We start from the raw sequence: 26735 nt of genomic DNA, 5'->3' as shown, positions 1-26735 counted from the left end.
CAGGCCTGGGCAGGGAGAAGCGGGCAAGATTCTGCATGGCTGCAATCAGCTGGGGGCAGGGAGCAGATTCAGTCTCCAGCCCATGTCAGTGCAAAAGAGTGAGAGAGTGTTGTACCTGGAGGACCTGTGATGGTGTGGGCAAATCCAGACTTGCCTCCTGTCGATGCTGCACCACAGAGAGTTGCAAGCATGCACACACATGTGTCTACACACACCTGTAAACATACACACTTAGCCCTCTCATAACCCATTTCCTCCAGCAACTTACCTACTCCCACCTATGGCTAAATCCAGAGGTGATAATCAGGGGTGGGCTACAGAAGTGAGTTACTTTCCAAAAAAATCAATGAACAGAAAGGGTTTAGGACCCCCTCCCGCTCTCATTGTACCCATTTGACAAAGATAAACTTTACATCTGAATTTCACTTTATTGTTGCTAGCTCATGGTCCTACCTGACCCACCTGTGGGCCTAGCTATATGGAGCTGTATGCTCCCTCCCTTTTCCTGACATGTGAAACTGCAGAATCAGCCTCCTTTATCCACACATCAGCTCTCACAGCTACGTAAAATGCTCCATTTGCAAAAGGTTCAGGCAAGGGACCGAGGAGTCAAGACGCCAACTGCACACATACTGTAAGAGCAGCTTAGTAGTCATGCCTGGGTTGATCAATAACAATACAACTGCAACACATCATTAACAATCCTTAATCAGGATTGGTGCTCATTTATAATGTGAATTGACAGGTCAGCTACGGGAGGCAAGCAAACACACACACACCCCTCCTCCCTTCCTCACCACTTGTACAACTTGCTGAAATTCAACCAATTTGTATTTCTGCTACAAAGTTTGGAAGACACTTTCTGTTTTCAAGCAAATCATTTTCACACCTCCCAGTAATCTCGTCTTGTGCTTGACATTACCCAGTCCTGTTCCTTTTGCACAAGCAAACCTCTAAAGAAGTGAAGAGGACAGAATGCTGAAAAGGAGTGAAGAAAGTTTACAAGAAACCACGGCCCCATGGGCAATTCAGCCTATGGCAGAAGACAGAGGTTTCCTTCCCATGCCCTCACAGAGCACACGTTTCTGGCTCCAATGCCTGCTCCCTACCAAGCCTGCACAGAGTATATAAAAACCTCTTGCAGCCAACCTGTATGTTCAGCAGTCTCTAATCTGCATGCAGATTCCCTTCTGCACTGATATGAAGATCTCAAGAATTCTAGCCTTGTCCCTTGAGGCTCTCCTTCTATGCTTTTTCACCTTCCTCTTGTGTTTCCCCAGACCTGGCTAGCTGCTTCAAGCATTGTCGATGAAAGTTTTTACCTGTTTCCAGCAAGATCTAGCTTTCTCTTCTCTCCTTACCACATGCGACACCCCCACCCCACCCCCCACGGTCGAGACCTCAACCTCCCTTTCATCCTCTTCTCATCAGTGGATTGAATTCATGAGTTTATATATGGCTCCAGTGTAGCTTTGAAACCCTGATAATACAAATAATGGATTTATTGCTGTTGGTGCTGTAGGAAATGAAAAAGCATCTCCCCCGAGAAAGGGTTATGTTAGACCTGCCCAACCACCCTCCTTGCTCATACAGAAAGATTACAATTCTCCCTTCGTAATGCTACAGCAACTAGCCATGCATTATATACGGTGATTACAATGCTGCAAAAAAGCTAAGAGCAGATTCTTCCCTCCCAGTGGATAAACCTCAACAATGGAAAGATAGTTTTTGTTGTTCATGTTATAATTCCTGTAATCCTATGATTAGGGATACCCAAGGGATTTCTGCTGGAGCATCTTCCAAAGATACCCAAGAGGACTCCAGAAGAAGTTGCATGAAATGTGGTATGGTAAGAGAGTGCAGTGGTTGATGTATTGCTCCTTCAAGGTCTGAGTTGTCCGTTTTGGACACTCTCTGTAGCGATTTCATGGGAGTATGGTGGTTGGTCATTCTTCTTTCTCAGCTTTCCTTCCAGGCGGCTGGAGGACTTGAATATTTTGCAGAGGATGGGTGTTCAGAAGAGCTGGAAAGCTTTCCAAAACTGTAACGGTGGGGCAGAGGGCAAAGGAGAAAGAAAGCAAGAAATACAAAGATTCTGCAAATTAGACATATATTTGCAAGCTCCAGCTGCTTAAAAGGAGGTTGTTCCCATGGAGGATCCCTAGGTAGAGTAAAGGGAAATTACAGAACAAATTCTAGAATTGCATGAGAATCACACAGCTTCCCATAAGGCTTGTAGAGGGTGCAAACCGGAATGAGGGCACCGGGTATTAGTTGCATTTTGTAGTGCATACATGGCATGAAGGGAGAAATGTTACAGCTCCCAAGAATAGGTGGCTTGGGCCCAAGTAAGGCCAGAACTTGGCAAGACCCACTTAAAGTGCCCAAAGGTGGCAGCCATCTTGATTTCCATCAACCAAACCCCAGCAGCTTTTCCGATGATCTACTCCTTAAGCAAATGCTCAGCAGCAAGAGAAGGAGGCCAGGGCACCAGTGTCAAACCCTCACACAAGAGGCACAGTGGCTGAATGGCATGGGAAGGGAGAGAACAGGAGGGAACATCTAGTGTGTTGTGGAACTTATAATTTTTCAAGAAATAAAATAAATAATAATCATCATCATCACATCAACAGGCCTGAACCTGCAGCCACATAATGCTGTAAAGTTCTTATCCAAGTCACATGATGGGCTCAGAGACATGGGGGGAAATAAGAGAATATACAGCAAGGGTACCTTCTACTCAACTGCTCCAGAGGTCTCTTTGCCTACCCTAATTTCAGGTGGAAAAGAAAGGAATGCAAAGGAGCCTGTGAAAAGGTTAGGAAAGAGGCAACCAGGCTGTGTTGCATGGTCTCTCTCCCTTTCCCCACATACCTCACTCACACAGAGTTGCCCAGTGGGAACTCTCACATTTAAAAGAACGCTTTCTGATGAGAAAACTAACATCTGAATCTCATGGCAGTTAGCCACAGATCACAATTTTTAACATGATTCTTAAGTGAGAGAGGCATGTTCAGAAAATAAGCCCAGGGCAACAGAGCCGTGCTGGAGAACAGCTTCCTGGCTCAGGGAGGATACCGAGTGGCTGTTGCTCATGTAACACACACACACACACACAATTATTTACACTGTCTGCAAAGTGCTGGTTTTGGTTTGTCCCCACTCAAGCACTAAACTTCAGGGGGGCAGGGAAAGAAAAGCAAGCATGCTAAGCTGCTACTACCTCGGCCAGCTGTCCTCCAAATATACAGACCTATGTTGCAAACTATGCATAAAATACTGTGGAAGTTTCATTCGTGTGTTAAGCAGTGTGTGTGTGTGTGTGTGTGTGTGTGTGTGTTCTCATTTTGGTAAAAAGTCCTCCTTGAGAAGTGCATTATGTCTCGAGCTCTCGTGGCTCCAAGGATGAGTGCTTTGCCCCTCAAGATGGAAAACATGAATCCCTCTCCCTTCCAGCTGCCAGAAGAAGCCGCCATCATGATGTAAGTAACTGGATGTTCTTCAACATTTCATCAAAAGCCTCCTGCGAGGGAGCATCTGCGTTCTGGAAGGAGTCCTTGATGCGGCTGTAGAGACTAAAAGACTGCAGCTCCAGCCAGATGAAGCCAAAACGGTCGTCATCAAACAAGACAAAGACCCCGGGTGTTCGCTCAGGGCTAGTGAAGCCATGGCCAGCTATGAGCCCCGTGCCGTAGAAACTAAGAACAAAAGAAAATAAAGGATCCAGTGATATACCTTCCACAGGAAAATCCAGGCATCACACACCTTGCCCCATCAAACAGAACTGCCAGGTTACCTGGATACAGAGATTTCCAAGAATTAACATATCCTTGCAAGGCCTATGCTATGCGACTTCCAGAGTTTCAAGCTCCCTATCTCCTCTAAAAAGCATTAATCCAATATATGCTAATAGCTCCAACCAGAAGTTCCTCCCTGCTTCACACCCTGATAGAGCAGCAGCTCTTTTCTTGGAAAAATTGGATCTCCTGGAAAGGGCTGGAGGCAGGGTTATTTTGTGTTTGTCTTTCTCTCTTTTCAATAATATTGTATTTGCTGCATTAAACAGTTTTTATTTCCACCAGATTATTATTTTTTTTTTAAAAAAATTGTGCTTTATTATTGCTTTGTTATTTTCTGGTGTTATAATGTTATGATCTGGTAGTGCTTTCATCGTACCTTGGGTAAATTTTCTTTTTAAAGGGCAGGACAGAAATCATAATCATTGGAGCTTCTGTCATGCATTGAATTAAATAAATGAGGAGAGGGGAGAGAATATTTTCTTTTCTGGGAGCAAATACTTTATAAAATATTGGGTCTGGCTGAACTGGACAGAAGCCCAAAGAATATTCATGGGCAATTTGCTCCACATCCTCCAGGGATGCCCCTTGAAACACAACTCTTGGCTTTTCATATTTACCATGCTCTGCAGGTCCGAGGGTAATCCTCATTCCTGGATGCAATGCCACCAGGCAGCACAAAAGGGCATGAGGCTGGGGGAGATCCCTGGGCCATGGCTCCCTCTTCAGTTGCAGGGCCTTCTGCTCCTCTGCCTGCTTCCTGCTGAGAGGGGCCTGGCTGTGGCTCCTCCTCCTCCTCTTCCTCTTCCTGGGCCTGCGGCTGGTGCTCCTTTTCAAGGCCACCCTCCTCCTCCTGCTGCTGCTCTCGCCGCACCTGCTCCTGCACTTCCAGGACAATGCGGGAGAGTTCACTGAAATTGCTCAGGTTTTCAATATCAGGCAGCTGGATGGGATGCGCCAAGTCAATCTCCACTGTCTGCTGGCCAGCTGGGATGTTAGGGTCACCCTGGAGGATAGGCAGGAAGGAAAGAGAGCGGAATGACTTTGCTATGAATGCTAATGGCCACTGACTCCATCCCATTCCAGTGCCTCGAACAGCCTCCTCATCCTTGCCAAACCAGTTTCTCCTTGTTCCCTCCCCAGACCCTCATTTGAAACAGAACACATCCTGAACTACTGTGCCTTGCCTTGCCTGTATATTGTGGTACTAGCAAATCTCTCTTCTCCACTCTGTTCATCACTTTCAGTAGGTCTTGCCCACTTCCTTTGCCCTGCTAGTCTAAGAAGCTGTACTATTTGTTTACTCATTGAGAACTGGTGTAATGTAGTGTTTAGTCATGATCTAGAACTTGGGAAGCCATGCTGTACATTATGCTGTACATAATTTTATAAACTTCTATCTTGCCACCTCTTACTCACTTTTTCCTCAACTAAAAAGTCCCAAACGATGCAACCCTTTTCCTCAAATGGGAGTTGCTCCACTCCCTTGATCATTTTGTTTGGCATGGCAACAATGACAATACATACTTGAACAGAGAAAGCCAGATGCTCACTGTGATTTTAGTTCCTTTGGCCTTTTTTCCATGGAAGCTGAGCATGACTATTTCAAGACCATGGCTCCCATATGTCCCCTTGAAAAGGCCTGGCTTGATGAGATCAATGGCACTCCGTGGAGGGAGGTAGATGCGTCTGTATGTCAAGCAGTTGCTGGAATATTAAAAAGAACCACAGCTTGATATAATGCAGGTAGGCCACAACCTGTTTGGTGCAATTTCTGACTCACTGACAAGGCATGCAGTTTGGCATCTGACTAGATCACCTTTCCTGTTTTAAAAGCAATGATGCCTTCAAAAATCAAAACTCTAGCTCTCTTGCATGTTGAGTGCAGCTTTGCCATGAGTGAGCAGAATCTGAAAGGGACTCAAATTAGCAGAGTGAGTTTCTGGTAGGGAGATGATTGAAAACCATGTTGCTGCGCACATTTGGCCTTCCCTCTGTACCCACCATAGCTACTATTTCTTAGACTCAAGACCCATCTGCTCCCTCCATTCCTCATTGTTATGGTCTCCATTCACTGTCATTCCCTTGCACCATTCCAGTTCTTGCCAAAGGCATCTACAGCTTTTGAAGATGGGGAACAGAATTTGCCAAAACAAACCAATTCATGGTTCTAGCATTTATTTTTATCTGTAAGCTTCCTTGAGTCCCACTAGGTAAAAAGGTGAGGTAATTATAATGATAATAATAATACTTCTGCAAACCTTTGGGCTCACCCAAGTCTGCTGATACCTCCTGATCTTGTGAATGGATGGTACTGTTTGGGGTACATAAACAATGGCATGTAAACCAGAACATTGGAACTATAAGGAATTACAATGATTACAAAGGCATCGTAAGTCTCCACTGTTCTCTGAAGCAAAAAGCAACCACACCTAGATAGTGCACCCCTTCCCTTTCAAATGTTATCACTGTTTGGGAAGTTTGCAACTGTACTACTTTACTTGAACAATTTGTTCTAAAAATACAGATTTTTCTCTCTCTTGTTGACTGCAGAAGCAGCAGAAGGAAAGAAGGGTCCTTCCCCGCCCCTTACTCATATTGACTGGTATAGATGAACTTCATCAAGATGAGCTCTTGCATGTGCTCATGGAAAATGTCTTCCAGAGTCCGCCCCCACTCCTCTCGTAGCCATGTCCGGAACTCCTACAACAGCACCCCAAAGAGAGAAGCAAAGTCAATGAGTTGCAATTGCCTGGGACCCCTTCCTCCAATAAGAAAGCACAGGTAGATATGGACAAGAGGCAATTGTTTTCCTCTAGTTTCATCAAGCTGCTCACCCATTAAATGCCCCTTCCCGTTACTGGACTACAAATTCTAGAATTCCAAACAGATGATCCATAAACTGATCTGTTTGCTGAGCCAAAGGCAGAATGATTTCACACATTTAAACACAATAACTGGGTGCTTCCAGACACAAGCCTTCTTAAGGCCATTGTTTGTTGACTGTGAAACCACAGCAGATCTTCCAGACTATTGTAAATGAATCCCCTGCCCCCAACAGTTTTTTTGTTTTGTTAGATTTTCTATGTTTCAGGTGGTGGAACAGACAGGTGGAGGAAAAGGCACACAGTACTTTCAGAAGTATGACACCATCATGTGGCGTCGCAGTAGAAAACACTGAACTGTGGAGAAGCCATCTCTTACACACATTTCCAAAGCTTTCTTTCAAGCATTTGCTTTAAGATGGAAGAATAAAAAAGAATCTGCTTCTGCAAGCATGGCGTCGTTTTAGTGTTACGATACGCATTGAACCCTCAGCCTAATTCATCCTAATGATCTTGCTGCAGACAGCATGATTACTTGTCAGCCGTGGAAGAGGATTTCTCACCCCACCCCCAGAAATTCCCAGCCCTGCTTGCTTCTTGACAATGAGCTGCTCGATCATGAGGCATATTCGTGCCAGAGCACAGAAGCAGCATTTCAGCCTTAACTCTGCATTGCCAACTGTGACTTTAATCCCCCACCGCAGATAACTGTCTCTTCCTCCCTAGTCGATACAGGGCAACAGAGCCTAATTCATCAAGCCTCTCTGTGTGCCTGTGAACATGCCTAGGCCTGCACATGTGCAGTAAAGACCAAAATAAAACATTATGTGAGCTAACTTCCTTCCCAGTGGTACTAAATTACCACATATGTTGAAAAAGCCCTCTCTCATATGAACAGTTGCTGGTGGTAACCTTTGCTAAAGGCCAAGTTTTCAGTGCTTACATCAACAATGTTTATACAAAGAAGACATCGGAAGCTCATCTCAGAGCAGGTCTCCCTTCTCTTGGAACCTTCATCTCAAGGTTTTCCTGGGAAAGGCGAAACAGCATTTTCCTGCCTTCTCTATTTTAAACAGGAGTGCCCAAAGGTCACACCAGAGGTTGTGTGCAATCTCTCTCTCATTCCTCTGCTCCATTTTCAGAAGCAGCCTTATATTATTAAATGAGGTGGGGTCAAGGCATACCACCACCACTCCTTGCAAACAGATAGTTATGTTCCATGTGCATTTCTCCCATAAGCTTTGAAAGTTGTTTGCCACGCAGTATTGGGAGAAATGCATATGGAACATAGTTTTCTGTTAGTTGCACAATCATTTGGATCGTGTCCAGAGCAATAAAAGTTTCAGGAACTCAAGGAAGCTATAAGTCACTCCCTGGCTAGCAATGAAAGCACAGACCACACTGAATGGCACTGAAGCACCTGGACAGCAGCTGTCAGTTGAATCAACAAGTGACCTTTGGCTTTCAGGTGCTGGGGGAAGAAATCTAAGTCATGGGAAGTTTACTCAAGAAACCCTGAATCCTACCCCTGCTGGGGCTAATGGGCATTAGAGTATACTATATGGGGGGGCCACAACAAGTTGACAACCCCTGCTTCATCCAACAGGCTGAAAAGCAGCTCAGGGTATCTTCATTACACAGGGCCTACCTCTTGCCTTCCTCCTGACATTCGGTGGTGATCCGTCTGGTTGCACTTTGTTGAAAACTCATCCTTTTTCACAATCTGTACATATTAAACAACAGTATTAAGCATTACAGGGCATAAATCCTCAATGAAAACAGACCCACAAACTGGCTAAAAATTACCCTGGCACAGAAGACCTTAAAAAACAAGTGTCTGTTTTGCATGTGCAGCAGAGTGGATAGGTAGCTCACCTGAATATGCCCACTGTGGGGTCCCTTGTGGCCATACATGCACTCCACTGTGGCACTCTTTCTTTCCATTAAGTGGATCCTGAAGAGCGGCTTGACTCTCATTGGATCATCCACATGAGGGTCATGTGGGGGTAAGTACATCCAGCCAATAATGAACAAGCCATCTACCTGTCACAGACAAAGCAAGGAGAGTCAAAACCTGCTTTCTTTTCAGTCTTTGTAGCACCTTAAACAAACCCCTGCTCTATGCAACATGGCAGAGCCTCTATACTCACCACTACGTTCAACAGCCCCCCATACGGACCGATGTCTGGCTGCCAGAGTCCCAAGATGTGCCGGTATCTGTGGAGCACTGGAGAATTGAAGAAAAAGCAAGAGATAATCAAAAGGCACACAGAAAGCTAAAGGGAGGGGAAATGCTGAAGCAAAGGGAGAGTTTCAGTGGTGTCAAAGAGCTCCCTGTACAGAAGGGCTGTGTGTACTTGGCAATAAATCCAGACACCAAGATTCTATGCCCTGGGTGTATCATACAAATTAAAGAACCTTTTGCACCTATTCTACTCATTTTGTACAATTTACTCCAGTTCTGCAAAACACAGGGAAGAGGAAGGACTGCAGGACAGTCAAGACCTCACTTCAATATTAATGGGAATCTCAGAGATAACAAAGGTGTATCTCTCAATTTAAAATGAGAACTGAGAAGCAGCTTGGGGAACAAACTGGATCAGAGCAGCAGAGTGTAGTGGTGGGGAAGAAGATTTCTTAAAGCCCATCCCTCTATGTCATTTCCCTGGTTAACCCTTCCCTCTACTAATAATTTTGCTGGGTGTGTAAGAGACAAATACACAAATTTCTCTTCAGTATGGCAAATAGCAGTTGGGTGTGTGTGTTTGATCAGAGAACATCCCCTCCCACTGTGCTCCTGCCTTTACCTAACTGAGCCCCTTCCCCTACCACTGCTTTTAAGCTTTGAGAAAAGCCATCCAAAGATATGGTCCTGGATTTCCCAACTTCACACTTTTCTTTTTTAGCCCCTGCTTTGGCTTCTTCAGCTCTGGCAATGGGAGAGAAACGTTGCACCAGGGAACCTTCCTGCTTTTCCCTCTCTTTGCCCCAAATTCACAGCTTGTAGCACTGCCCTCTTCAGTAGTGCCTCAGTCATGTCTGAGGCAGGGAGAAGGGTGCTGGCACTTGATCCTTGTCCAAATCATCCCTTGCCTGCCTGTCCTGCAAGCTGGGGGAGACTCCACAGAGAGCCAACACTGAGAAGAGGAAATGGGCTCCTCCCCAAGGAGTTTAAAGGGCCTTCAAACTATGCTTCCACCCCCAAGGAAGAAATCTCACTAAAGTAAAAGTAAAAAGGGTAGAGAAGGCTCTTTCACCACCACTGCAGTCATCAGAAACATATTTTGCATTAAAGAGGTCAGGGTGTTATCATTACACTACTCAAGGGAGACGCCAGTTAAAGCAGTGCCTTGGTCAAAATAAGGGACACTTAATGCCACATGCCCTTTGCAAGGGAGGCCTCTGCAAAGGAAAAGGCTTTCACCAAAGGGATGTTTATGAGCTGCTTTCTAAGAAAACTGACAATCCTCACAGAGAGGGTTTGCTCAAGACAATACGTTAAGTCACGCAAACATACCACTGTGAGTATCAAAGTCCCCCTGAGCTTTTGAGACACTTCACTGAAACTCTCCCTCTCACAGCAGAATGGAGTTAAGAAGGAAGGGGTTATCTGGAGCTATTCTGCCCAAAGTTAGGGAGGAATGAGAGGCAGCTGAACACAGGACAGAACACAGTTGTAGCTGTGGAAATCAGAAGCACAATTTCAAAATAAAAATATTAAAGTGAATGAGACAATGCATTATTTTGATGAGCACTCTGTTTCAATAGGTCAGCAATCATCTGGGCAAGGGCAAGGCACTTATTTCTGTTTTTATTTGGGATTCCCAAGCTGGAAGAAGCAGCTGTCAAATACTAAAAGCTTTGCTTCTAGCATCTGTAATGCTCATTGGTCAAACAGAGGCAACTGCTGTAAAGCATCCACTTTGCATGCAAAAGATCCTAGGTTCATCTCCAGGTAGAGCTGGGAAACCCTGAAGAACTACTGCCAATTGGTTACAGATAGGTAGCCGTGTTGGTCTGCCAAAATCAAAACAAAAAAATTCCTTCCAGTAGCACCTTAAAGACCAACTAAGTCTTTAAAGACTTTAAAGACTAACTTAGTTGGTCTTTAAGGTGCTACTGGAAGGAATTTTTTTGTTTTGCCAATTGGTGTAGACAGTAATAAGTGAGACTAATGATCTGATTTGGTATAAGGCAGCTTCCTATATTTCTGAATGGTGACTAGCCTCACTTTCCAATTCCTTACAGGAAGTGTGACTGAAGAGTCACTGGAATGTGAGTCTACTCAGAGAAGACCCACTGAAACTAATAAACCTAAGTTAGTCATGTTTATTAACTTCAACTGGCCTATTCTCGGCAGAGTTACTACTGGATGCCACCGACTGAGTCAGCATAGTTCATATCCCCATATGACTGGGATCAGGGGGAACTAAGCAAGACTGAGCCTTAGCACTTTTAAAATAAAAAACTACCCATGTAAATCAGTTCAGAGGCTATCATCAAGCTAAAAGAAAGGTCACCTCAGAAAACAGCATTCCAAATATGTTCCTGTCATGCACACAACAGTTTAGCTTATGTCATAAGGAAAAAAGCCCACTGTGCCATTGGAATAGTCCCATTCATAGAAACATAGGAAGTTGCCTTATACCAAGTCAAACTCTTTTTCCATCTAGTTCACTGTTGTCCACTCTGACTGGCAGCTGCCTCTGGCAGAGGTCTTGCCCTCATCTGCTTTCCTAATCTTTTTTTTTTACTGGATATGGCAGGGTTTGAACCTGGGCTCTTTGGCATGCAAAGATGGTACCCTGACACAAAGCTTTAGCTCAGCCAATGTCAGGAATATGCTTCACACAGAACTAATGCACTGAGCAACCCAAGTTTCAGATATACTTTTGCAATTATACCTATAGAGCCTTAAACAGCTCAGGACCGCAGTACCTCAAGGATCGCCTATTTCCATATGAACCTACCTGGACTCTGAGATCATCTTCTGAGGTCCTTCTTTGTGTGCCTCCTCCACAAGAGGTCCAGAGGGTGGCAGCAAAAAAATGGGCCTTTTCTGCAGTTGCTTCTCATTTATGGAATTCTTTACTCATGGCATCTTCATTATACACTTTTAGGCACCAGCCAAAAATGTTCCTCTTTAACCAGGCCTTTAGCTGACTGACATCCAATGCCCGTTTAAAATGTGTTGCGGAGTAGGGGTATTATTGGGTTGTTTTTGTTTTTATTATATATTTTGTGTTTTTATATTGTGATTTCATGTTGTAACTGCCCTGAGACCTACAAGTATAGGGCGGCATACAAATTTAATAAATAAGGCAAGGCAAAATAAAATAAAATAATGTGGTCAGGGGGATAAATGGCAGAATAAAGGGTTAGGAGCTTGTGCACTTCTAAATGGGACCTTTTACAAGAGCACATCTGTCCCTCTGCACAGCTCTGATGCATTTCAATCTTACTGGCAGTGTTTATTTCTTTAAGAGGCAACAATTCCAGAGATGCAGCCTTTTCCAACACGGCATTTCCAATTTGGGGGCAGCTGTGTATGTTAAATGGTTGCCCGGCTTGCAGCTCTTCGTTACCCAAATTAAAGCCACAGACTATTCATCCTGAGGGTTAATTGGCATTTTGGGGAACCCATGACCTAGAAGCATGTGAGCATCACATGGATGGAGCAGAGTGAATATAATGTGAATTTCTGAGCAGCTGCCTAGGACAGAAGGACTTGTTTTCATAAAATAAAGTTTCTATTTCATAGTGTCTAAAATCTTCAGACTGTTTAGACTGTGCTTCTTTCCTTTCACTATTATTTTACAGAGCTGAATATGTAATAGGCAGCCTCAAGATCCATTTTGGACCAAAATGAATGTACCAGCAGTGACTCTCAAAAATCCACTGATTTATTTTCCAATCAAACTCACACAAGAACCAGATGACTCAATGAAGAACTCACTGAATGAAAGCAGCTTACCAAGGGCTAGGAATACAGAGTTGCTGCTCAATATTTTTTTCCTTCTGTTTTTTGGTTTTAAAAAAAGCTACATTATTTCCAATTTCAGAATTCCAGTTTATGTTTTAGGGACTGCTACCCATGCTGAAATGGAAAAACAGCACACACTTACATGGGAAGACCATAAGTTTCTGGCTTCCCAGCATGGATGTCACAATTTCCCAGAGCTTTCTTTGCTGCTCTAGAGGATCCTGAGTTACTGATCTACATCCCTTTGAATCTCTTTTTGGGATGGCAGAGATGCTTTGTCAGAAAGGAACTGCTTTGGGATCCAATTCAAAAGGGTATCACGCTACAGGCAATGGCTCTTTCCTCTGAACTACAGTGGTACCTTGGGTTAAGAACTTAATTCGTTCTGGAGGTCCGTTCTTAACCTGAGGTACCACTTTAGCTAATGGGGCCTTCCACTGCTGCCGCGCCGCTGCTGCGTGATTTCTGTTCTCATCCTGAAGCAAAGTTCTTAACCTGAGGTACTATTTCTGAAGCATCTGTAACCCGAGGTACCACTGTATTGGAGACCTGATCAGAAGCAAGAAGTTTTCTCACTTGGCTTAAAGACAGCAGTATTCTTGCTACAGCCAGGAAGCAACTGGGAGGGACTTCCCAGTCAGGGGTCCTCAGATACTGGCTTAGCTTACTTAGGTAGGCTCTTACTTCTGGTCCCATCCCCTGGCAAGGAAAGGGGGTTTGGGAGACAGGCCAGGTCTTCTCTCAATTGTGCAAGGTAGGGGGAAGGTCAAAATCAGCAGCAAGACTCCTTTTTCACTGCTCAGAAAAGGCTCCTACTATATCTTACCTGCTTGAAAAATGCAATGGAGTGAGGTCTCTGAGGTAGGGATCTACAGGATGTTAGGTGTCCACCTTGCCAGAGGGGTGGGCAACCTTGCCCCTCGTGAGTAGATTTGTGGATGCCTTTCCCTGCAATAACCTGGCATATAATTCTATCAAACAGCTCCTGACTTGATGCTTCAACTTTTCAGCAGTTTCTTTTGAGATGCCAACATTTCATCTTCCTGGGTCTCATCCCCTTCCCCTAGTGTTGATACAAAACTCTGTGAGTGGGACTACAAGGCTCTACCCAAACTCTAGCCACCCTCAAGACGGTGCCATCTACTCCAGAGACCCACAGCTACTCCTACCTTATTTGTTTCTAGCACTGCTTACTCCTATACCTTGACACAGCAGTGGTGGTTAGCATTCTTTCTTAGTCTGCTGGATTTGGCATCCGCTGCTCTCAAAACATATCCGTCCCGCAAATGGCCCTGGGAAGCTTAGCTTGTCAATTAAGTGGTGAAGCAGGCACACTCCATGCTAACACAACGCAAAAAACATTTGCCAACGGAAGGTACATACGGCAGGTGTAAACATCTCTGTATTCCATGTGCTCGTAGTCGGGAAGGATTTTCATAAAACGCCCTGATTTCACTCGTGGATTTATACCTGAGCAGACACAGCAGGGTGAGTATGAGAACTCTGGTCCTCTTTTTACCACCTCTTCTTACCACCACACCACCAGATGTTTTCAAACTTGGCATACTATTGTAGAAATGGAGGGTGGAAGAGGCTGGTCTGAAATAAGGGGCATCAGGGATGATCTCTTGCAGAGTTGTTGTTTTTTTAATGAAATAACAGGAAATACTTTTAAGGGATTCTCTTTAAATCAGCAAAATATGGCTTACAGGATTGACTCCTTCAGCTCATGTTGCCAGTTGAAGGGTTGGGGATATTCAAGGATCTATCCTCCAGACAGTAAATTCAGTGTGTGTCCCTACAATGGAAGCACCAGACTTATACATCACTGGGGAATGGGGAACTGCTAATCCTGCTAATCATAAACACTCATGTATAAAAGAGTCACACAGAGTGCTGATGCCTTTTAAAAATGTATTTAAGTTTAGAGAGATGGGAAATAGAGGTAATGCTGTTCTAAATCTTGACATTTCTGGAGTGCATGTAAGTGCTAAATGAACTAATCTCAATATGGATTTACAGATAAGAGAAACATTGCTATTGACACACAGCTCTGCTGCGGTCTAGACTATTGAGTTGCTCAAGTTAAAAATTCACTTACAAATTCACTTTCAACAATGAAACTCAAAAATGATCCCAAGTGCTTGACACTTACGTTTGGCATACACATCTCGACAGGACACTCCTGTGATCTCCAGCTTTCGCAGGTTCTCGCAGACACCATATTCTGCAATTAAATAGGTCAGGTCATACCATCTGCTGTCCAGAGGTAAGGATGTCCAGCAGCCTTTTCCATTAGAATCCTTGGAGCTTCCACTTAAGAAAGCCCTTGCAAGCTTCCACCTTGATTTTTAATCACACTGGCACTATCAGCTCTAGAATACAGTCAAAAAGCAACAAAAAGCCCATCATCTCCATGTGTTTTTCAATCTCTGTCCTAGCAGTCATATTTGTTGTTTTAAGTCCAGAATATAAATTCAACTTTTAAAAATGTTTCCTAATAACTGCTGAAAGTGTAAACAGGTAGATGGATTTTTTTTCATATGTGGTGCACTTGCAAGAAAGCGAGGGTAATTTGGGAAGTAATACATGACAAAATAAAAAAGATGTTTAAAATGAGTATATAAAAAAAGCTCGAAACATTTCTGTTAGGAATCATAGCGGCAGAAATCCCAAAAAATGTTAAAGTTGTTTATCAGCAGCTAGGATTCTATATGTGCAGAAACAGAAGATGTTCCAACCAAACAAGAATGGATAAGTAAGATAATGGACTATGCAGAACCGGCAAAATTAACAGCAAAATTAAGAGAATCTAATGATGAGTGTTCTATGGAAGAATGGATGCCTTTTTTGGACTATTTAAATAAATATTATACTATGATGAACATGCGAGTAGGATTTGAGCTATGAGCAGCAGAAGTAATTTGATTATAATATTGTGATTTAATACATAAAAGATAGGGTGCAGCAGAAGGGGAGAAACAACAACTCCATGGAAAACGGGGTGGTGCAAATGCTGTGGAGACAACATGAATTGCAACACAATATGGACAGGAAATGGACACTGGCTTAGAGGAGTGTAGACTGGAAAAGTGAAGATGAATAATGACTGAAAGGTGATGGATAGTGGAGAAGATAGACACAGATGGCAGCACACGCAAGATGAAAAGAAAGGAAAGCGGCTTGTCTTTGTTATGAGAAAGTAAGGGTTCACAGGGGTTTTTTGAATCACGTGTTAAGGAAATCACTATATGGTGTATGGGATAAATATGGGATAACCCTGGTGGTTATCTCCACTTGAAGTCTTCACAGGAAAGAAAAAAAAAACATGAATAAGAATTGGGCAACATATAAAGATTTATTAGAAGAGGATAAAACCCAGCTAAAACTGAAAAAATCTTACAGGTTAGTTACAATACCACCAATTGGAAATCTTTAAGGCTGATAAAAAAATAGGTTTTGTGATGGAAATTTTGGAATTAGAAAAAGGTTTATTAAAAAATAAAGAAAAACAACTTTCCAAAATGTACACATTATTATTAGATTGCGAAGTAAAGGAAGAAGAGGTAAAATAAGTCATGGTTAAGTGGACGAAAGATTTGGTTACAATATTCAAATGGAGGAATGGTAAAATTTATGGAAAAGGGAATTGAAGTTCACAGCCTGCTTCACTATAAAATAAATTTTTATGAAGATGCTATACAGGTGGTACATCACCCCCAACAAACTGTCCAAAATGTACAGAACCAACTCAAATTTATGCTGGAGGTGTAGAGAGTTAGAGGGCACGATGTACCCCATGTGGTGGGGTTGCAAAAAAATAAAGAGCTTTGGGGAACTTATATACAATAATTTTTTTTAAAACTGTTCAAAATAACGTTCAATAAGAAACCCAAAACCTTCCTATTAGGCATAATGGCATCAGACATCTCAAGGGGAAAAGAAGGAATTTTTTTAATGCAACAACGGCAGCAAGGATGCTGATTGCCAAGGGATGGAAAGGAGATAAAACTCCATCAAAAGAGGAGTGGCAAGTAAAAATGCTTGAATACATGAAACGTATATGACAAAAAAGATCAGAGATTGATCAACCAAAAAGTTCAAAAGCGAATGGGAGATCTATAGACAATATTCAAAAGAACAGTGTCCCCATAAAAAAAAAACTTTAGAATGCTTCGAATAACACTCAGAATTGATTAAGGTATAAAGAAGTCAAACAATATTTAATAAAGACAGAGTTTATTGAAAAATAGAGGCAAGTAATTAGGAAAACAAAGAGCCCATATCAAGGAAGTTGGAAGTTGAAGGTCGGAACATTTCTGTGAATTTGTGATGTATTGTTCTACTGTTTTTTGTTTGTAAGAGATGTATCGTGCTGCTTTTGTTTCGTCTCCTTTCCTTTTTCTTTATTCCTTTTTGCAAGCTTTTGTTGTGTGTATGTTTTGATTTTAAACCAATAAAGATTAATTTAAAAAAGAAAAAAAGAAAGAAAGAAAAGTTAAAAGTGGATAACCTCTTTTGTACTTTAAGGGAATAGGTTATTGTTATGTAAATATATGAGCAGGAATTGATCAAATAATAATTAATAATTGTAAATTGAATATAATGTAATTTCAAGCAGCAATGGGAAGGAAAGAGGACACACCTAGGACGAAGTATGGGAAGTCAAGTTTCTGGGGAAATTGTATTAAATTTGATGTACGGTAATTTGGCACTGATTTATTAAAAATTGGGGAAACTAATAAGAAAAGGAAATGAAAAAGGAAAGGAAAACAGGGTGGGATGTTGATAAAAATAAAGAGAAAAGAAGAAATTGCATCTTGATTTTATCGATTAAAAATATTGAAACTTAATAAAACTCATGGGGGGGGGAAGCTTTTAAAACTGGGTTATTCAGCTTCCATTTCCACTTCTATAAAATGACAGTAATGGCATACCAGTGCATTTTGGAACAGACTCTGCCCGCCCGCCCGCCTACCCCGTCATGCTACTGACTCCACGTGTATATGACTTAATATGTCTTGTTTTACTATGGCTGCCAAGATGTGCAAAAAACAAAACAAAATCATGGTGTAGCAGGGGATGAGAATGTTAGGCCACAACACATGGCTAGTGAGCTGCAGTTGACCTCCAAATGAAAACATTGTGGCAGCTGCTCTTTACTGTAAATTTAAACAGGACTTGTTGGGGGGGGGGTGCGTGATCACATTTCTAACCCCCAGCATCAAAATTCTAAGCATTCAGCAGGATTGGTCCCCACCAATCCCATGTAATGAAGGATCCCTGAGTGTTTTGGAACATGGGCACAGTGCAGCCTGCTCCCTTGCCAATCAATGCCATGGCAATGGCACCCTCTCAGTTCATTGCACTGCGTATTGCTGGATGTTTCTAAACACACACAAATTGCTTTTGCTACATTTTGAAAAAGAAAAACAATTCACAGGAGTTAGGTCAATTTACAAAACTGCTACAACCACCATGGGGGAGGAAATAAATGACAAAACGGAAGGCACCCACAGCCACTACAGACCACATGCCCGTCTACCAGTACCAAGAGTCTATTTGTTCCAGGCTTTAGATGTACTAGTTAAAATCAGATCAGCTTTCTAAAGTAGAAGATTTAAACTGCAGTTTTACACTTCTAGCACCTGCTAGACATCAGACACCAAAGATCTTCTGACACAAAGCTCATCCAAAACTACAGCGGCTGGGGGTTTACCCATTTCTAAATTAGTGATGACAGCCTCTGACTTGCAGAAGCCATTTCAGGGTACACCATATGATGTGTTTATTTGCACATACCTCTAAGAGAGACTGTCACCCACTATTTTAAAGAGAACCTGGATTAGAAATGGAGATATGAAAGCTAAGAGCTAAATGGGACCTTAAACCTACGTTATGGGAACAACAACGGAATGTCTAGGTGCACTTTTTTTTATAACAATACCTGTAATTTTGTTGTTTAGTCGTGCCCGACTCTTCGTAATACAAAGCTCAAAATGAATGAATTGCAGCTAAAATACAGTATTATGTCCATTTTTCACATGGTCTAGTCCTTCCCCTGCTCACCCCCTAATATTCTTAAGGGGGGTCTCTTCTCCAGTCTTCAGAGAGAAGCTGGAAGTGGGGAGGCAGAAAAAGGTCCTCCTTTCCTTCTACTCTGCAGTTTTAATCTAAAATCTTAGGTGCAGTACTGTGCCCAGAGCTCAGAAACTGCTCGCACTAATGAAATTCCCTGTCGCAAAATGCGCCTAGAACAATGGGAGTTTCAAACACTGAGCAGAACTATAACACAACTACAGGTTTCCAAGATAAGGGGCAAAAGACTTTTAGATCTGGGTGCAGGTTAAGACAAGCACTCTGGGCATTAGTGAGTAAGTCCCTTAGCAATGGCTGGCAAGAGGAACAATATGAAGTGGGAAAGGTCAATTTTTAAAAAATTGTACCAAGAAGCTGATCCAATCAAATATCTCTCAATAGGCGCAAATGCACACAGATCACCCTTATATCTGAAAAGTTACTCCTTTAACTCACACCAAATTAAAAAAAAAAAAAGTCTGTATTTATACAAGAGTGAGCTATCCAGTACCAAGACAACAGTCCTCAGGCTTTGCCAGTCTTGCTTTCTCATGATTCAGATTTGCTCTGATAATTCAATAGCTACAAGGGCCACCAGTATTGTTAACCCAGCCCTATTTTATTTTTAGAGTAGTCAGAAGTTTAACTGAGCAATGCGACTTCCAGCTGTGTGTACAGGATTGCAGACTTAATCAATGTATGGCACATAGCAATTTTAAACATGTTAAAGCAGCCTTTTCCAATCTGGTGAACCATTACTGTTTTTCTACTATGCAGGATTGTTGTAGGGTTTTAGTGAGATAATGTACGTTAAGTGCTCTGAATACTGTAAAGCCAAGTATAATAGTAATTTATTCTGGATACCGGGGGTGGTGGGGTGGGGACTGGATACTGGGGTAAAAATCTCAGCGTATTTGACATAGCTACAGACCTCTAGAAAAATCAATATCCTTTTTGCTTCTTACAATAGGCTGTTGCTTTTTTCTGTGATAAATACTGCACTGTTACCCTTAAGGCTATTAAAACACACAAACAACCACTCTCGCTGCTGCAAATCACCAGAGAAAATTAAATATTAAAGCTGTTCTATGCAGATAGAAATGTATACTCCTAGCAACAAACAGAAACAACATACTACAATCTGGACATCTTCCGGGGAGATTAGGGTTCAAACCCCCATTTTGCAAAGAAGCTCACTGGGTGACCTTGGAGAGGAGAAAAATACCCGCTTCCTGAGCTCCTTGGATGACAAAAATCTGATTAAATAAACAAAATTAGAGAAAATAGCCATGCTTTAAGTCTGTACTAGCAGGAAAGGCTGAAAACACCATATAGTTTAACTCCCTGTTCAAAGGCAAGGTTACTCCTGCCACAGTCTGGACCCTCCTCTGCCACAAGCAGGTGCCCCACAGAGATACTTGCTCAACAAGTAGCTCCAGATAAGTCAAAGTGAACACTGCATACTCGGATGGGATGGGCAGAACACATCCAAAGTCACTGCTAGTCTGACCTGGAGTAAATTCCTTCTTGGTGTGAGGAAACACCTTTGCTTATCTACTCTACATGAGCCAAGGTCTAACTCACTAGGGCATGGGTAGGGCATGGGTAGGCAAACTAAGGCCCGGAGGCTGGATCCGGCCCAATCCCTTCTAAATCTGGTCCACGGATCGTCCGGGATTCAGCGTGTTTTTATATGAGTAGAATGTGTGCTTTTATTTAAAATGCATCTCTGGGTTATTTGTGGGGCATAGGAATTCGTTCATTCTTTTTTTCAAAATATAGTCCGGTCCCCCACAAGATCTGAGGGACAGTGGACCGGCCCCCTGCTGAAAAAGTTAGCTGACCCCTGCACTAGGACTTTCCTATTAGCTATCAGGTGTGGGCCAGGCTTATTCCCTCCATTTCAATGAACAGCAAAGTGCTTGCGGTCAGGGTGGAACAGCTGGTTCAACTGCAGTCTAATCCTAATAGCTTCAGTCACCCTGTCTTGCATTCTAAAGCTACAGGAATCTGCAAAGCAAGTTGTCTGTTAGCCATTCATGCCCTCTGTTGAACTCAAGCCACTATTCACTTTGCCAGGAGGGCTCACTGCCACACCCTGGACACTTTCTTTTAAAGACAAAGGTCAAATCACTTAGCATTTAAAAACAAACAAATGGAGCATGGAAACTGTTGATTAATCAAGGTAAGCTGAGCTACAGGGAGGAGAGAGAGGCGCCAATTTGCTTCCACGCCCAGGGAACAGTCAGTACCACCTATTTATAGCTTTGCCCGAAAAGTGAATTGAAATCCACAGCTCCACAAAAATCGCAGAATCTGCTTACTCGCAAACTCCAAAAAAGTAAAAGGGAACAAACATACAGACAACACAAAGTAGGCAGTTACCAGCATGACCCACAAGTGTACTCCAAGCCGTCTGGAATTGCTGCATTGAGTGCCAGCTGCCATGGTCTAGTTCAGGGGTCTGCAACCTTTAAGACAAAAAGAGCCACTTGGACCCGTTTCCGAAGAAAAAAAACCTGGGAGCCGCAAAACTCGTCATTATAAAAATAACTTTTTTGTCACTTTTTTATTATTTCTTTGTTTGACCCCTCAGAATTACTCCTCCTCATAGAAATAAATGTTAAATTAACAAGTTACCTTTGTGTGTGTGTGTGTGTGTTCTTCACTCCCCTTCAAAACAGTGACCAGCGTACATGCCCCCTTTCAATGCAGTGACCAGCGTACATGCCCCTTACAATGTAGCGGGCGGGCGGGAAGGTGACGTCGGGACGGTGCGTGACTAACGCATGCACCGCCCCATGCGACGTCACAGCCAGTACAGCGCCCGCCACAGTGGGGAGTGTCGAGGCGCACAATGCGCCTCGTCCCCTTGCTAGTATCCACCCCGGAGCCGCGGCAAAGGTGTAAAAGAGCCACATGCGGCTCCGGAGCCGCGGGTTGCTGACCCCTGACCTTGTTGCCCACATGTGCTATGAATCATCTAGTCCAATTCCCTGCAATGCAGGAATAGGTAGCTGTTCCATATGGGAATCAAACCTGCAACTTTGGTGTTATCAGCACCATACTCTAACCAACTGAGCTATTCAGGCTAAGTTGGACATGCTTGGGGAAATCTCTCTCTTCTTTATGAACTACAAGAGAGAAACAAAATTTAAAAATTCCTTCCAGTAGCACCTTAGAGACCAACTAAGTTTGTCATTGGTATGAGCTTTCATGTGCATGCACACTTCTTCAGATACTGTAACCAAAAGAGAGAAAGGCCATTAAAAAAACTTGTAATTTCTGACACATGGCAGAGCTTGGGTTTTTAAGGAGGGAAACCCTCTGAGGACAAAATAAGGCCATAATAAGATGCTGCCACATTTAATAGTGGGCAGTGGTGAAAAAGAAATAAACATTTCTGTCTTGGTGATGATTGCAAACCTGACTACAAGGCAATTAGGGGGCTTCAGAGACAATGTTACCTGCATGAATGGTATTCTGTCATAAGAAGCAGAATTAGGCAGCATCTGCAACATGTGGCTTCTATATAAGCACTTATATTAGTGCCATAATACAGCAATACAAAATGCTGTATTGAATGGCTGTGAAGATGGTAAAATCACATTCTTTGAGGCTAAAATATTGAGTTTGATCATCTCACACTCAAACATGTGTTTCTAAATGGAAAATAAACAAATAAATAAACATGCACCACACTGGATGGCAACCATGTCTTATCTGACTCCAGCAGCTTGCATGCCAGTAACCCAAAACCTATTATCCCACCGTCTGGCATCTTAGCTCTGACGTCAACCCAAACCAGAAGTTAAAAACACCAACTCCACCACTACCAACAACTGTGCAATATCAAAACTCTCTAGATGTACCTGTGGTTTGGGTCTGCCAAGCATGGTCTGTTTATGTTTATTTGCTGCTTTCTTCATTATTTTCTACATTAGGAAAAACATACAACAATCCAAGCCTTTCTCATAAAAGAAAATGGCTGATTAGTTCCAAAAAAAAGGGTATAAAATTATATCCAAGAACAGACAATCCATATTTAACCATAAATTACGTTATGGTTTTTGTTATCTATTTTTTTCCTAGCTCCATACAAGAAGGTTATTAGATAATAATCTGTCTTGGCAGAGCAGATATTAAGACCCTTGAAGATTTAGATATTCTGTTTTATGGATGGGGGCTATATTAGATTTAGACAACCAGGAATATCCCTTCCAGCTACAGAAAAGGCTTAAGGAAAACAGAGCTTTGTACCCAATTTAGAAAACTGATGAGGCCTCTGTGTACAACTGCCATGACATTCAGTGGCACAAAGAAAGATGCCACCCCTTTATTTTCCCCAATAACTGTGATGGACCTAAGATGGCACTTGCCCAAAATCATGCCAGGCAAGAAAGAATGCAGCAAGCTGAGGCAACATGATGCAAAATCCATTTAAAGTGTGTTCCAAGCCTATCCACAAGGATGAGTCAATGTTGGCAAATAGCCTCAAATGAGGCTATCAAACAAATTAGAAATAAGTTCTTGCAGCTGCAGACAGCATTCTTAATGTACCCAAAGTCTCCGGCTCACCCAAATGCAGTTGCTGGCTGCACTCAGATGTCCAACCCCAAAGTTCTTCTTGGCAAGGCCAAGAGGCATGACTTCATAGCTGGCAACAGATACAGCTGGTGTGGGTCCTCACTAATGGGCCAGAGGGCATGAATCTATTTGCAATATGAAGAAGAGGAACGAAATGTGCATGGCAGGATGTGATCTTGCTGGGAAATGTTCAATAGAGCAACAATTGAAGCAGGCAAACAATCCCCTTAAATGTATTGTGGTTGGGGTTCCCAAATTTAGCAATGCGGGTACAAGATGCATGAATGACACCTGCCATTAATGTATCCTTCATACCACAGACTTCAACCTAGTCTTTGAACTCTCAATATCATCTTGCCCCTCATATTTCCCAGGTGAGCAAGGAAGCACTCTTCATCCCAAGTGTTGATTTGATAAAACTGAGGAGCTACTAAGGGATACCTCCATGCCTGGGTTCATCACTCTCAATCCAATAGCAAGCTGAGATTGCTGGCTAATCATCTTATAAATAAAAGCTGATGGGATGGACCCTTTAACATGTAAACAACATGTATAGTTGCCTCATGTTTTGCCAACTTGCAACTCACCAAACCAAATGACTCCCATCCAGGGACAGCTCAGGACACTTTGCCACTAGAGGCAAAACAGAAAATGCTGCCACTGCATGCCTGTTGTGACCCACCTGAGTACCCACTGCCACCCTGTGCCACTGGATGGGTGTGCAGCAGCAGGCACACAGGGAAGGAGGCAGCAGCTGGAGTTTGCCACCCTAAGAAAACTGCCTCATGGGCAGGTTGGCCCTGAAGCTACTGAAGGGTAGCTTCCTTGTGTTATCTGCCACCTATAATAAAAAAAATATAATTGGGGAGATGGCCAAGTACCCAACAGTTCACAGTACATAGTTGCTGGGCTGTTCTTAGCTTGCTGCAACACAGTTGTACAGGCCTAGTTTATGCCATTGGTTTGTGATTTACATGTATTCGTACCTCATAAGACTGAAGTGGAGTTCTATAAATGCCAGCATTTTACATTACTAGAGCAGTCTATAAAAGAGTTGATGTGAAAACTAGTCTCTACCTATTTTCTGGATAACTCAGTATTCTATAAGTATTTTTTTATCAGCAATTTTTCTTGTACCTCAGTTTACAAGCTAGATACAGCAGAGCCTTCCGCTGGTCTACTTCACTTTGTACTGAAGCCTAAGTTTCTAGACTACTTTCTTTCCCAGTGGCTCATAGGATTTGAGATCCATGTTTTTGAGAAGAGCTTCTCCTGAACTTCCTGAATTCTGTCTTAACTGTACTTCCACTAAATCTTCCCAAATCCACCTATGTTTCCATTCCTGCTCTCTTCGCTCTCGTCTAATTTATGCTGCCCATTTTTAGGTATGCGCCATGCTGCTGATATGCTCAATCTCGAAACATAGATGTGAATGGTATTACAAGAATTACAGAATCACAGGATAGGGAAAGACCAGGAGGTCATAAATCAATCTACTATGTCAAGGCAGAATCCTCCATGCCTCAGCTCCATTATCCTTTTAAGTTTGTGTGTTGCACAGTTCTTATGCTGTAAACTGTCTTGCAACCTTCTGTTGAAGGGGTGGAGTAAATCATTTCTAAATATCCCTTCACAAGTTTCAAGTTAGGCTACAAACAAACAAACAAACAAACAAAAAGCTCTGGTACTTTAGAAGATAAAAGGTCACAGTGCAAGGCACTCCTATGCCTCAAGTCTTTTAAGCAAATTTCAGCTGCCCTGCTTCTAATTCAATTACCCTGATGTTTTTAAAGCTTTGACTTTATGGGTTTCCCAAGATACAGATAGTCCCTTTCTTTTAGAATGCATTTTTGTCTGAACAGTAAGAACTTCAGAAAAAGTAGCTCTGCCTGTTGTTTGCACTGCAAGAGGCAGTACTTTAAAAACTAACAGATTTACTGTGGCAGAAGCATTTGTGAGTATCAGCTTTTGATCTGATTAATTCACCTGTAGCCCATGAAAGCTTTTGCCACAATAAAAATCTGTTTGCCTTTAAGGTGCCACCAGCCAACCCTTTGCTGTTTTTTTCCATCTGAACTACCAGCATTCATTTCCCAAACAAAAACACCAGTGCCACATGGTATCCTCTTCTGCTGGCATCATCTGACCTAGCCAGGCTGTGAACATACCATATATTTAAATCACATTCAAAGTTCCTCCCTCTAAGAATCCTGGGGACGGTTAAGGCCAGGTATTGATAATTGAAGATTAACTTCTCAGGATTCTCTGGAGTGGTGGAATTTCCTTTAAAGGCACAGTGTGTATGCAGCCCATGACCCCCACTATTGTTTGGTGAGATTAATGAACTCACCAGATTTAAGGCTTCCAACTCTCTGCAACTTGAGCCTTATTTTCCTCTATTTTGAGGCTTTGCCTCCTTCCTTTAACCTGCACCCCTTCTGCAGCTCCTCCACCCAAATCAGCTCTCTTCATTACTGCTTCCTCCTCCCACCTTAAACTTCTCCAAGCCTTGCAGAGATCCAGGTCTGCGCATCTGTCTGTGGGCATGGACAAAGCTCCCCTTGTACTCCCGTGCTATATTGGGGGGGGGGGAGAGATGGGGAGCGAGGATTCGGGTCGCCTCAGAAATGGGAGCGGGTTGCTACGTACACACGGAGGGAAGCTCACCTTCCTTGCACCTCCGGCGCCAGATGGTGTCGGTGCGGAGGATGCGCCTAAAGGCGCTGCAGACGAGGGCCAGGTTGGGCAGGTCGGTGCCGGGCAACGAGCCGAATATTTGCACCAGCAGCTCCGGTGGGAGGTCGAGGAGCGAGAGCGGAGCCCGGCCGCGAGGGCTGCTCTCGGCCAAGGCCGCCCCCTCGATACGCTCCTCGGCAGCGTCGTCGTCCTCCGCCGCAGCCGCCTCCCCGCAGCCGCCGCCGCCGCCTCCCTCCTCAGGGTCCGTGTCTGGCTCGCTGCTGTCGCCCGCCGTCCCCTTTTGCTGAGCCCCCCGCCGCCGGCAGCCCCGCGCCGGGCCCACGCCGCAAAGCCGAGCGCAGACCGCCATGACAGACCGACGGGGCGAGCGCCTCAGCTGCGCTTTCTCCTCGCTCTCGCTGACAGTCGGGGGTCGCCGGCACGCGTCGGGCCCCGCCTCCCGGCCAATCGCAGGCGGGATCCGCCCCGTGGCCTGCAGTCCTCCGCCAATCCAGCGCGCCCTTCCCGCGCCCTCATTGGCTGGGGCCTTTCGCCAATCAGGGCCGCGGTCTGCCCTATCCTTCAGGCTCCAGTCCGGACAAGGCCGTCCCAGCCCTTTTCCCTTTCCCTCAGCCTTCCTAGTCGGTTGTTGGCTGTCAAGGTGGCCACGCCCTCCAGAGCTGCTATTGGATGAAACGCAGGCCCGCCTGGCTACGCCCACCCGGCCGTAATAGATGCACTGCAGAATACGCCCGCAAAAAGGGAATCGAAAAGCCCCGCCTCTTTGGC

The 26735-nt window shown here is 43.6% G+C and overlaps 1 protein-coding gene across 2 annotated transcripts; it reads right to left on the bottom strand.

Annotated features, from left to right (window-relative positions):
• Window positions 1-1484: 1484 nt before the first annotated feature.
• Window positions 1485-26348, bottom strand: FBXO31 (F-box protein 31). 2 transcript variants are annotated; one of them, XM_081920204.1, is made up of 10 exons: window positions 25938-26348; window positions 14761-14832; window positions 13989-14075; window positions 8773-8849; window positions 8498-8665; window positions 8271-8345; window positions 6391-6500; window positions 5351-5504; window positions 4418-4803; window positions 1485-3698 (listed from the first exon to the last, which is right to left on the bottom strand). In XM_081920204.1, exons 1-10 carry the CDS (start codon window positions 26314-26316, stop codon window positions 3476-3478), a joined length of 1731 nt encoding a protein of 576 aa, XP_081776330.1. In that variant the 5' UTR covers window positions 26317-26348; the 3' UTR covers window positions 1485-3475. The 2 variants fall into 2 exon arrangements, with proteins under 2 accessions (XP_081776330.1, XP_081776331.1); XM_081920205.1 differs by lacking the exon at window positions 13989-14075.
• Window positions 26349-26735: the final 387 nt, after the last annotated feature.

The sequence above is a fragment of the Podarcis melisellensis genome (genome assembly GCF_964234715.1).
Source record: "Podarcis melisellensis genome assembly, chromosome: 8".
NCBI lineage: Eukaryota > Metazoa > Chordata > Lepidosauria > Squamata > Lacertidae > Podarcis > Podarcis melisellensis.
The sequence above is the reverse complement of the archived record's forward strand: the minus strand, read 5'-3'. Positions and strand labels throughout refer to the sequence as shown.